The sequence below is a fragment of the Silurus meridionalis genome, chromosome 15 (assembly GCF_014805685.1).
Source record: "Silurus meridionalis isolate SWU-2019-XX chromosome 15, ASM1480568v1, whole genome shotgun sequence".
NCBI classification, from domain to species: Eukaryota; Metazoa; Chordata; class Actinopteri; order Siluriformes; family Siluridae; genus Silurus; species Silurus meridionalis.
In genome coordinates, this window is record NC_060898.1 from 3,492,057 (window position 1) to 3,505,344 (window position 13,288).

General features: G+C 36.3%; 1 protein-coding gene across 17 annotated transcripts in view; it reads right to left on the reverse strand.

Moving 5' to 3' along the window:
- Positions 1 to 13,288, reverse strand: part of cast (calpastatin) — a 49,002-nt gene that overhangs the window by 9,505 nt on the left and 26,209 nt on the right. For 8 of the 17 annotated variants that reach the window (XM_046867036.1, XM_046867038.1, XM_046867048.1 and 5 more), the window contains exons 3-15: positions 11,140 to 11,376; positions 10,158 to 10,259; positions 9,350 to 9,385; positions 9,138 to 9,233; positions 8,957 to 9,037; positions 8,703 to 8,753; positions 6,112 to 6,180; positions 5,581 to 5,646; positions 4,320 to 4,391; positions 4,138 to 4,179; positions 3,253 to 3,294; positions 524 to 628; positions 241 to 357 (exon numbers count right to left, since the gene is read on the reverse strand). In XM_046867036.1, coding sequence (XP_046722992.1) covers positions 241 to 357; positions 524 to 628; positions 3,253 to 3,294; positions 4,138 to 4,179; positions 4,320 to 4,391; positions 5,581 to 5,646; positions 6,112 to 6,180; positions 8,703 to 8,753; positions 8,957 to 9,037; positions 9,138 to 9,233; positions 9,350 to 9,385; positions 10,158 to 10,259; positions 11,140 to 11,376 — 1,116 coding nt within the window. The remainder of the gene's footprint in view (positions 1 to 240; positions 358 to 523; positions 629 to 3,252; positions 3,295 to 4,137; positions 4,180 to 4,319; positions 4,392 to 5,580; positions 5,647 to 6,111; positions 6,181 to 8,702; positions 8,754 to 8,956; positions 9,038 to 9,137; positions 9,234 to 9,349; positions 9,386 to 10,157; positions 10,260 to 11,139; positions 11,377 to 13,288) is intronic. The other 9 variants (XM_046867044.1, XM_046867045.1, XM_046867043.1 and 6 more) reach the window with 3 other exon arrangements.

The window sequence follows — 13,288 nt, forward strand, 5'->3', positions numbered from 1 at the left end:
AAACTTGGATCCAGCATGTGCTGAATGTAACAGAAAAATCTGACATTTTGAGCATTATATACAGATATCAAATTATAAATCCTAATCATTTGAAATTAGACCTGCTGAAACAACAGTCAGACAACTGTAAATATTTTTTCCTTTTTTAATTTTACAATACATCCAAATGCCTTGCCATTTTCTCCTGTTTATTTTTCCACTGACCTGCATGAATAAAACCTTAGACACAAACTAAATTACCTGTTTTGGTGGAGGAGCCGGCTTCTTGTCCTTGTCCTCCTTGAACCTGTACTCCGGTGGCAGTGTGTCGTCTCTCTCACCCACACGCACACCTTTCTCTGACACCAGCTTCTTCTCCTGAAGATAGATATATACAACTTTATTGTCATTGCATAGTACAGGTACACAGCAACAAAATGCAGTTTAGCATCTACCAGAAGTGCAAATAGTAGCAACTGTGCAAATTGACAAGTGCAGATATGTATGTAAGGTATATAAATATATAAAACTTTACAGTCATTACATCAACAATTTGGTCTGGTCTCAGTTTTGGGGACTCGGGAACTGGTTTCGCTTCAGGTAACATGTCACCTAGGGCATCGAGAGCATCCAGAGACATGGAGTCCGCCTGAAGAGACACAAGGAGGATCAACATTTACCAGCAATGAATGATTGACTGCAGTGTAGCCAAATCGAAATGATTAGACTGGGATTTGGAAAATGTAATTACTGTAATATGGCCTGAATGAGATCATGATTCAGATGCTGAGTGACTGTTCGCCTCACTATTTATCCTGTTTTTCTCTGAAGGCATGTACTCAATCAACTTACAGCTACATGGATCTTTTGAAAATTGTTCATATGAAGCTGTTCATAATCTCAAGAAACAATTTTGTTGATTTCCAAAATCATCTGAACGCGGACCCGTTTTTTTTCGAACGACAGAAACAATAATGTATTAGAATGAGAGCATTCACAGCGCATAAACCTTGTATGTAGCTCTATTGTTAGTGTTGATCCTAAAAAAAAACCTCTTCTTCAAAACATAAGTGTTTGTGGAGGAGTTTTTGAGTCCAGGTTTAGTTTAAAGGACCGGACGATACATGAATACACACCCTACTGAACACTATACAAAGAGTATATCATTACAGGCTGCTATAATGGATACTTAACAGTCACTATAGGTGTGTGTGTGTGTGTGTGTGTGTGTGTGTGTGTGTGTGTGTGTGTGTGTGTGAGAGAGAGAGGTCTGACTCAACAGGTTAGATTCTGATAATTAAAGTGTCTGTGTAGGTGTGTGTAGGGCATTCCTGAGCCACATTAAAGTTTATTTCCGAAACAAAACTTTGGTTTCCCTGGTGACACAAATGTCTCGAATAAAAACACTTTTTCCATATAAAAGTGGTCAGTGTTTGGAGAGAGGAAAGCTGGTAAAGTTTTGAGTTAATTAAGTTAATTTAGTCTTGATTCCATTCCTGCATACTATATAATGACATTAAAACACAGTGTGTGCCAATAACATGTTCCGTAGAACTGATGCAATCAGAGTGTCTAGAGAATCTGTTTATGAGCAAATGTCTACAGTCTACTGATGTTTTATTAAAATTGTATTATTCGATATTTATGGTCACTATGATCATTTTACAATACCTATAGTTGCTATGCTCTAAACTATGAACCGGATCACCGTTCATGACAGATATTTCTTACATTTATAATATAGATATTTTTCGAGATTTTGATTGCGTATGCAAGTACTGTATTTTAAGTTCTTTTTTAAGAAACTTAACCTTGAAGTTGAATTCCTTAATATTTGTTAGAATTATGAAAAATCACACAAACCAGCTTTGCAGCTGAATCTACGATCAAAGCTGCTGTTATAGAAAATGAATCAGTACCTTCTGAGCAACCAAAAGCAAGATTTTGTGATGTCATAGACACTATATGAGCAAAAGTATTCAGCCACGCCCAGTTCATCTTCCTTTATGTGGGTCTTCCCTAAATTGTTGCCAGATGGAATTACAGTAATACAGCGAGACATTTTGTCATGTCATTAGCTACAAGATACATACAACATTTATATACTTGTAATATATTATAAGAACTGATTGGCTTCCTGTGTGCTTGACCAGTTTCGTTTTTATCCACTCATAAAAAAAATTACAAAAGTTAAAAACTACTAGGTTTCAGGATAAATGTGTGCACACAAGCACATACAAGTTAATCACGTCTCTGAGTAAATACTGTGGAGTGTGTGTGTGGAATCAGAAACCAGCTGGTCCAGGTTTGCAGCAGGTGAGATGTGTTTGCACTCAGGATCTCTGCCAGACATTCCACACGACGACAAGAAAACAAGAACGCTCCTTCTTGCTTTCTCTTTTTAATAATTCTGTAAACTGAAATGTTCTACTTGAAGCTTTCGGCTCGATCATATAAAACTCCTAAGAACTAGGAAATTTATTAGCACATCAATTCTTCAGATCAAGTGTTCATAGGACCACGTGTTTCCTCAAGAGGATTTTACAGCAAATAATCGTATTTAATAATCGTCCCATTTTGTAATATTAAGTGGATGATCTTTGTATCCTACATTGATTTTGAAAGGGTGTTTCTTTTTTTTTTACATAATGTCCAAATGTACTGTGTCTTTTTGAATACTGGTCTGATCTTGTACTCGAAGGTCCACACCTCTGCCACAACAGCAAACCAATTAATCTTACGTATTATTATAGATACAAGTTCACACCCCTAATGCTTGAAAATTATGAACAGCTGCCATTAAAAAAAAAAATTCAAAAATCCAGCTGTAAGGACGCATAAAGGACTTACATTTCATTTGAGATCAGGCCCAGGTGGTGTTTTTGTGTAACCATTTAGATGTTGTTGTTTAAGATTACAATAATTGCCTCAGAAGTGCCACCAAAAGCAGTGTTTAGTGTGGCCAAGTTTAGTTTTTGTATAGAGTCATTATATCGCTATACTCTATGATATTTGTTAATATTTGTGTTTGCTCACTACTGTGAAGGTAATGCTAATTCCCTTTAGACATGCTAATGCTTTTAGTTTGAAACCTGTTCCACTTCTCTTTAGACTGTGGGATGTAAAATAATAAAGTGCTAGCTAACACACAAAGAGAATCTCATACATGGTTGGTAAGCAACACAGCAAAAATGATCTCTAGTCGAGAATTATTGTCTCCCATAGCAAACACACTAACCTGGAAAGTGGAAAAAAGAGAAAAAGAGCCGTTACCTTGGGGACTTGCTGTGGCTTATCCACAGAAACCTTTTTTTCCTGGGATTAAAACAAAAAAACAAAAAAACACATTTATTCAAAGCTAAGTTTCCATTTAGCTTTGATTCCTAGTTTCTAACTTAAAACACACACACACACACACACACACACACACACACACACACACACACACCTCATATTTTGTGTGTGTATATATATATGTTTCAGCAATTTTTCTGTAATTATTAATATTAACAGATTGCAAATTGGAAAAACTAAAGATCATTCCAAACATTATATTATCAAAAAATTCGCCAATTACCATCTGAACATAAAACAATAGTAATTATTACTGCTAGAATATAGGTACATGTATTGTGCTTATCAAACGAATAATCTGAAAGTAAACTTCTTCATGTGGCTGATATATATAGATATATAGATATAGATACCGACATATATGTGCTAATAGGCTCTCTCATATATGTGCCAAGAAGTAAAACCTTTTTTTACAACAAACAATTTGACAACAGACAAAATAGAGTTTCACCAAAATGTTATTATAATACATTTATATTTTGTCATTTGGCAGACACACTTATCCTTTGTCTCATTTACACAACTGAGCAGCTGAGGGTTGAGGCCCAGATCTTTCAATCAGAAGACCAATCTTAAACACTTAGCTATCACTAATAATACCAAGAATACATACTAATGAGACTAAATTGTCTCCGTCTCCGTCTCATCTTAGCTGTAGGTCATAGAAACAAGCTAATAATTATAAGTATTCATTTGGGTGAACATTTTACAATTTCATCAAGCTTTACTGTAACAAACCTTATAAAATGTATGTGACACACATAGACACTACATTTTTATTCAGAATTTGATGTTGTCTCCTACCTCACTCTTGGGTTTGACATCCTGAGCGGCTGCAGTTGTGGGCTGATAAAAGAACATATCATTCCATGTTAAACAGATATTGTCACTTTGTTTGAGATGGTGTAATAAGTGTACATGCAATACAGCAGCAGCAGCAGATTATTTCTAAATGTGAGGTAATGTTGACATATCCTGGCCCTTACCTTCTCTATCTTTGGTTTCTTGTCAGCAGGAGGAGCAGGAGAAAGACTTGCAGGTACTGAAACATCTTGTTTCTGTAAAATGAATTGTCATAGGAACTTAGACAAAGTTATCTGTTATTAAATAACAACATCTCAGGTATTGATAGTCTTGCACCATATACACTGCAGACCAGAGCTCTAAAACCTTTTAAATACTATGGACCATATATATCACTTCAGAACAGTCATACATAATTATCACCATTGCTTGGTCTCTTCTTACCTCGTCCACCCTCCACTAAAGAAACATTTGAAGGATGTTTGTTTAACACTCATGTTAGTTGAACCTGTTGCAAAAATTTCATTTATAAATCTGAGCAGTTGAGGGTTAAGGGCTTTGCTCAAAGGCCCAGCAGTGGCAACTTGGCAGTTCTGGGATTTGAACTCATGACCTTCTGATCAGAAGTCCAACGTTTTAACTATTGAGATAAAATCACTTCCTCCAATGTTGTGAAATGAAGTCATGCTGCATGTACAGTACATTTGGATAAAGCTGTGTAATAATACTGTGTAAATCTATTGATGTTCTGAGAACCTGGTAGCAACTATGTCATGGCCCGTCACTGGGTTGCAATCTGCGGTTGGTGGCCTCTGTTTTAGACATACAGTTTTGAAACTTAATGATGGTCCATTGCATGTAAAGTGGACTAAGGCTTTGGATTTACACTCAAAAACAGAAGATATTATAAATACTTTGGTGTAATTTTTTATTATGACTGATTTAATAAAATATCTAATCAATCTAAAAAAATGTATTTTCATTATTATTTTAATATACAGTAACTCTAATGGTTTATTAAAAAGATACTCATGCATACTGTTATCAGCAAAAACACAGCCAAGTGTACTAGAAGTCATGAACATTCCTGGATAAGGATGAACAGAACAATCCATAAAAATGTAAGTAAGTATAATACTGTCGATAAGCCTGACTGACTTCACTGTTCTTGGCTGAATCTTTTACATTGCTGTTTATTCTTGTTTTTTTTAATTCGTCAAGCTTACGATTCCAAGCTATGCAATATCAGGGCTGGTATGTTTAGGACACTGTATTTAGATATTTTTGAAGAATCTGACGAGGGACTGACACCTTCTAAAATGCTGAAATTTCATCAAAACTTCATAGCAACAATGGCGCACAAATGATGAGCGCTTTTAAAAAGTAACAGTAGTCCAAAAATATTCCTCATTATTCCGATCTGAAAATGCTGAAGCTGCTTACTTTCTGAGATGGAGGAGCAGGGGCATGGCTTTTCTGGGTTTGAACAGCAGCCACAGTTTCATGTTTCTGTGTAAAGAAAAAAAAAAAAAAACCGAATAAGAAATCAGTATTAAATCTATTATTATTACTATAATTACAATATTTCGTGAGATGATCAGGTGTGTTTGAAAAAGTTGACACTATAGAGAACCCAGTTTTTAAAAAATAATAAAAAATAAAAGTCTTTCGATCATCCATCTCTTAATGAGTAGAGGATCACAAAAGGTGATTGATAATACATTAGTTCACAGACGTCACTGTTCATCTTGGGTTGCTGTGATTGTCAGGGAAAACACAGTATGGACATCCATCCTACCCAGACAGCAAGGCTAATTTTGCTGTGTTGACTCGAAGTCACTATTGAACTTGTGCAAGATAAAACTAAAGAGAAAAAAAGCCCCTTTGAAACCTTTTCTGTGAGGAAAATTCCTCTATACAGAACTTCAACAAGTTCCAACAGCTGGAGAAATAAGTCAGTGTCTGTGCTCGTACTATTTCTGGTTTGGATGATGATACAAATCCAGCAGAGAGTGAATCCACAGCTTCATCCAATGTTAGGGGCTTTGAGAGAACACACACACACACACACACACACACACACACACACACACACACACACACACACAGAGGAAGAGATGTATTAATATAAGCATAAATACTGTTTTGAAAAAAAGAAAAAAAAGAAAAAAATTAATAAATACTTTAAAAATACTTTATAAATACTTTAATATCTTATACCACACAACTATCACATTCTCAATTTTAATAGGTCAAAAACTGTTGATTTCTTTTCTAACAGCATTTATATAAATGCACATTTTCTCATATATTACTTTACACACCAAATCCAGAAAAAAATTAAAGACTTGTGCATTCTTTCTTTTTTTTTAATTCCTACTCTTGTTCAGAACACGTGGAAACACTTTTTTCTCCTAAGGAATGTTGGAATTTTCAAAATACACTGTTTGTTTATATGTTGTTCTTTTTGCATGAGTAGTTCTAATGCTAGCAACTGCCCAATAAAGGTTTAAACATATTTAAGAGATATATATTCAAATGTTTTACTGTCCAATTGGATTTATTTATGATCTTGTAATCTTGTAAATGAAAAAAACTTTAATGACACCTTAAAGATTTGTAGGTAAATCTCAAATTATTACCCAACATGTTGGGTGTTTTTCTGCATTTTTTTTCTCGTATTAATATATAAATATATTAATATTTGTATGGTGTAAATAGTGCTGTGGTTTTCTAAATAAGTCATCAAAACTAATCTGAACCTATAAAATAAATAAATACATGAATAAATAAATGAAGCAGAAAAAACATCATCTCAAAGTGGGCTACATTCCAATCAAAAATATCTTGACTTTAATACCAGAAGAGGGTGCTATAGTCCCAAAAATAGACTGAAAGGTCTTTGAAAAAGTGCAGACACACCCAATGCCATTGGAGTGTAAAAACAGGCAAAACTTTAAAAACAATGAAAAACAATAACCCTTTATACTTCTTCCTGTTAGTCGACAACTTGCATCATTTCTTTGAAATAAAGTTCTCTAATTTACAAGCAACAACAATGAAGGATTGGAAGCAAACAAAAGGGCATACACTAGACATATACTTTGTTTGAGTGTTTCATTCATGAGATAGTTGGGCTGAGTATTATTTACAAATATGAGTGTTAATTTTTAGACGTAGATTTTTCATTTCTGAGGTAAACTTTGGTGACAACAATTTGTTTAAATTCTGCCTCTAGACATTCTAACTAGCTAACCGTTATCTACAATTATTAGCTAGCTTGACTTTCAGGGCCTATTCTCCTGTTGATTAGCAACACCGTTTCTACAACCTTTAAAATATTTGCTATTTTCTGTTTGAACACTGTCTTTACATTACTTACATTCCATCCTAATAAAAAATTTAGCTAGGCTAACATTGTGACTGGAAAAACTTCATAGGTAGTATTGCAAAGCTAGCTTTGGAAACTAGTGTTAGCTAGTTGGCCGAGTGAGTGTTTCTTTAATGGGAGATGGTTGGGCTGGGTATTAATTACTAATAATGACGTCAGGGCGGTGGTTTTGACATGGGTGTAAGTACTGTAATGAACATGGGAGCAGTTTGTGATGAGTGTGAATGCAGATCAGGCCATGTATGAGAATTAAACACAAATTAGGAAGCCATATGCTGCAGATGTGCAGCAAATAGAAATTGTAAAAATCATAATAAGACAGATTGGAATTCTGCCACACATTTTCTTATAAATCTTTAAATGTTTCAAAATGGCCGCACGCTTTGTTTTTCGTGATCTTGTCGAGTGCGACATATTCAAAACAAGAGTTTTATTTTAGTAAGTTCACCACAATTTCTGAGGTAAATGTAACTAGCAATCCAACTAACCAACTTTTATCTACAATTATTAGCTAGCTTCGCTTGCTATGCCTATTTTCCTGTTAATTAGCAACACCATTTATAAAACACTTGCTATTTTCTGTTTGAACACTGTCTTCACATTACTGTCTTTACAATTACGTTTTACTGAACTTTTTCAACTAGTTAGCCAGGCTAACATCGTGACTGAAAGAAACTCAATAGCTAGTAGAATTAATAAATGGTAGCTAGTTTTGGAAACTTGGTGGACAGGCACATTCAGCTGACATAAAGCAAATGCTGCTGTTTAGAATAATGTGCATGTGAAAACAAACAATCGGTCCAAGCCAGCTAGGTATCATGCTGTATTATCTTTAACAATGTGGAAGTAACATTATATGTTTGCCTTTCAGGGCCTCAAGCCAAACTACTTTTTGAAGATATTAGTGCCTCCATAACGTTGAGTTAATGCAAATTTTAATGGTTCAACCGAATGCTAAATTACATTGAAGCGCTCGCATTTTATTTATTTATATATTCATTTATTAATATCACACTCTTACATACCCATTTGTTGGATCGATCACCAGGAATGTTCTAATTTTCTCATCTCTAAAAGCTTTCTTAATGAGGGGATATAATAATGCTCTTTTCTTAACCCAACTATGACATTGCTAACAATATTGCTGCATGTGTAGAAGGTACAACTTGCTTACCTTGGAAACTTCCTTAGGCTTCTCAGGTTGTGCAGCAGGCATCTTCTTTTCCTGTGAGAATTTGTGGAAGCAAACAAGTTTATTCAAAGTCCATTGTATTTGAAATCAATAATTTTAAATATTTTATGACACAAAAGCAAGAAAACTGAACAAAGCAATGCTGTCCAAAGCTAGAAAGTCAGTTGGAACAGAACTAGCATAAAAGAAATCAGCTGTAGCAACTCAAATATTTGAGTTTCTCATGTCAGACTGACCATGTCTTTCAGCCTGTATCCAGGTGGAAGCGTGTCATCTCTGTCTCCACAACGTGGTGCCACTACTGAGGTTAGGTTTGGCTAAGGCATGCAAGACACTGTTACAATGCACATTCCGTAACAAAGGGCAAAACTCATGCTGTTAAAAATAATCCGCACATGCGTTGATCGAAACTCATACCTCTGTAACTTCAGGCCCAGTGAACTGAGGACTTTTTGGAGGGTTTGCAGATGGCAAAGTGCCAGCCAAGGTGTCAAAAGGATCTACATCAGGCGCCTGTGTTGCGTATAAAATACAGCAGTACAGCATTGCTCATGCAAACTGGCATGCTTGTTAAATTGTAGGATATGCAGCTAAGGCACTGCAGGAATAAAAAACTAATGCTGACTCACCGTAGTGCTGGCCTTGGCAGAAACCTCTGACTTCACCTGCAGACCAGAGGATCAAGGGAATGTGAGTCTTGCAGAACTTTGCACCATTTTTTCACATTAAAGTCCAAATGTTTTGTGACACTCAGAAGACTAGTTTGTAAATGATAAAACCCCATGAACAAGTCAAACTGCTTTTGAGTTGATGCATTGGCATTTTCTAGTTGATGCCACTCTCTCTGTGCAAACTGGCTGTGGGTTGACTTTTAAGTAAAAAGGAACATGAATGAACAACTCTGTAGCTAGTTGTGGCTATGGGGCTGAGCTCATTTCGGAGCCAAAATTAAATGGCATCCAAGAAATAAGCAATAAAACACTCAACAAGGTCATGCAATGCCACCCCAAAGTGTTTCATTCAACTTGTACCAAAGCACTTTTCTTACACTGACAAGTTTGTATTTATGAAAGAACGATCATTTGTAGGAATTTCCAATCGCGATTACATTTAATGTTATGAAACATCTACAAACAGGCTATGAATTTCCGTCTTTTGTGAATTTCCCTCTTGGATAATCGATCTATTTATCAATCTATCAATCTATCAATCTATCTATCTATCTATGCTTCAGCCAAAACATTAAAACCACCCCTCATTATTGTGTACTTTCCTTTTGTGCATCCAAAACAATGTGCCATCTGGTACCATGACATTAGAGCATCCTAGCAAGTCCTGTCTATTGGAATGTGGGGCTTCCTGTTGCTGGTTTGAAAAAAGATTGCTGTGGAAGATGAATAGTTGTTTTGTGTGTATCCCTGATTCAGAAGAAAATACCTTTTGGCCAGTGGATGCAGAAACAACAGTGGTAGCCGTGGGCTTTGTTACTGTAGAGGTCACCTTAGATGGTTCCGGCTTGGACGATGAAACTGTGGTGCTCTATTTGAAGTATATGTGTAACTATTAATCACTGGTCTAAAATCCATGCAATTCACAATACATTATTTAACAAGACAAGATCTTATGGCCAAAGTATATGGCAGTGATGTTATAAAAGGATGATGGAAAAGATGATGTAAAGCCCATTGCCCATTCAGGAAGAAAGACAATATCAGTAAGCAGAAATATGTTCAGCATTCAGACATTCAGCAAGAAGTAAAGTGCCAGATTGTGATGAGTCTCAGACATGTCCCTCGAAGCAACGTGGGTTCCAAAACACAACACTTGTCTTTTGTAGACCGGTACTTTGGAAGTATCTGTGGGTTTAATCAGATCTGTAGGTTTTCCTGCTCCACCTATTGCACCCATTGCTCCAGCACTCACAGGTGGAGCTTTGCCAGGGGGGCTTATATCCAAAATGCAGGCATGAAGTCTAACACATAGAGATTTTTAGCCCTACAAAGTCATGCATGGACTTGTTCTGCTGACACAACGGGTATGCACTAAATAAGCATTCAAAAATATCAGGAAAAGACTGGATTGAAGACTGTCCCATCTGGCATACGTGCAAAGAGAAATTGCAAGGAAATAACCGGAAATCCCATGTGAGTTCAAGAGACCTGAAGTAAAGAACGTCAAGCAAACCAACAGGCAACAGAGATCCAGCTTAAGTGGTATGGAAAGTCCCAGAGAAAATCTACAAGATGATATGGATGCCTAAATGCCTTACAAAAGCGTGAAAAGGAAGACCCCTGAGATAACAGTATGAACAAGAAGACATGAAGTAATAAAGAAATGTTGAAGAGTGTAAAAAAAGTTGGTGATGAAATAGAAGGAAACTTTGACCAATCTTATAAGCCCTAGAGACATTGGAGGCTACCTGTGTTGTCACTTTAGAAGATCCTGCAGTGGTGGTTGCTTTAGAAGCTCCAGTTGTGGTGGTTACTCCTCCACTAACTTTAGCTCCTGTAGAAGCTCCTACATTGGTCACTGAGCTGGCAGCTTTAGTAGATTCAGTGGATGTAGAATGGGTACTGGCAGTAGTTTTGACTGCAGAGGCTGTGGTGGTTGCGGGCTTTGCAGCCACACCGGCAGAGACTGATGATGTAGCCTCTTTCTGCAATGCAGATGTCAGACTGCCATGTTTAATCATTGCTCATCATTGTTATGCTAGCTAGATGACTTTGTTTGATGGGTGCTAGAGCTGGTAAAGCAGATATTTATCTTCCAGATCCTAAAGGAAGTAGGCTAGTGAATACTGAAAAACCCAAACAGGTTTGGTGTCCAATGCTTTTTCTGTTGGACTACTCAAAAGTTAATAGAAAATGGCATTAATCTATATCACCAACAATCTTATCTAAATCATGGAAATATTCGAAACCTCATAATTGCTTGCTAAATCTTATCTTCCATACAAGTTGCACTTTATTGTGAAACTTCACAGGTTTGCTTTCGAAGCAGTGCCAAAGATACCATCGATGGCTGCCCCTATAGCTATTCATTCAGCTACACTTTGCAGCTTTCCTCCTGTTTATTAACTGTTAAATATGTACCATAGCTTCTATCTCGTACAAAATGGATTCTTCAGCCCTTAAAACATTCCTGCTTGAGCCCTTTGACCCTACACAATCATTCCTGATAAAAACCCTTACAGGGGTTACCCTTAACCACACCAGCAGGTCAGTGAGTCCTCATTTGAGAACCAGTAAGGCTTGAACCTGATATTTCTGGAAAATATTTTGGGTGTAATTACACTACATGTAAGCTTTGTAGCCTGTGCGGAAAAATTACAACTATTTCTCTACTGAAAAAAAAAATAATGTGAGTTGGAGTCTAATGAATCTTTGAAACTGGCGATTTTTTTAGAATAAGGAAGTCTTTTTGTCGCTCATTCAAGCAGTTTCATTATATCAAGTTGCTTAGATGTGTCACTATAAAACATCCCTATATTCCCTAATTAACACTGTACTGGTTTAAGTCACCATGACGAACCAAATCACAGTGAAAAGAACTCTGAAACTCTTTAAACTGAAAGCAGGTGAATCATTAGGAAGGCACTTCCATTTCCAAGGAGGCATCCATTTGTCTCAGCCACAATAGCACAATGACCAAACATTCCCAGAAGAGACACGGGGAAAATGCTGCCTTTGTGAATGTAATTAATTAGAGATGAATTTGAAAAGAGGATATTATCTCACATTTTACCACACGATTTTTGAATTCCAGAACCTGATTGGTCGGTTAGTATAGATTAAATAAATAAAAAAAGGCATTCTTTTATTCATTTATTCATAAATTCAATAATCAATGTCTAAATGCTGTCACAGGATAAAACACAAAAAGTGTAACATGCAACTACAAATATAGCAAACAACCCTGTTGGTTTTCTTTCTAGTTTCTTATAATAATAAATTTTTTTGTTCTTATACAGACAACCCACGTGCACAACCTTCTGTACTCTGCTGATTGGCGCTAACGTGTCGATGTGTTTACTGTTTAACAGTTACCATGTTTACTCTCTTTTGAGTTGCTGTCTTTTGTTTTGTTTTATTGCCCTAAATGTTGCACATGTTCACTTTGTGTTGTTAGTTTAGATTTCTGTGTAGTTCCATGTTCCTTTATGTTCATTTATGTTGCCTTATATTGCACCTTGGTCCTGGGGAAGTGTTGTTTCATTTTACTGTGTGCTGCATTGTATATGGTTGGAATGACAATAAAGCCTTGACTTTCTTTTGTTTGTTATCAGAATTGTCATAAACTGCTTATTTCTGCTAGAATATGGCTTTCAAATCTGCCATTTTATTACCAGTCTCATAAAAAATCCATGCAATTCTGCAAGATTTAAAGCGGCATGATTGCGAATGCTTGCACAGGAGGCCATGTTGTCTCTCTTCAGGCACACGGTTCTAAAATAACTCAACTACACAGAACAACTCATTGGCAGCAACAGGAAAGAGAACAATACTGATCATAGAGGAAGGCTGCTGGGCCTAGGGGTGGAGTCTGCCACACAGAGCAGGAAGTAGGTT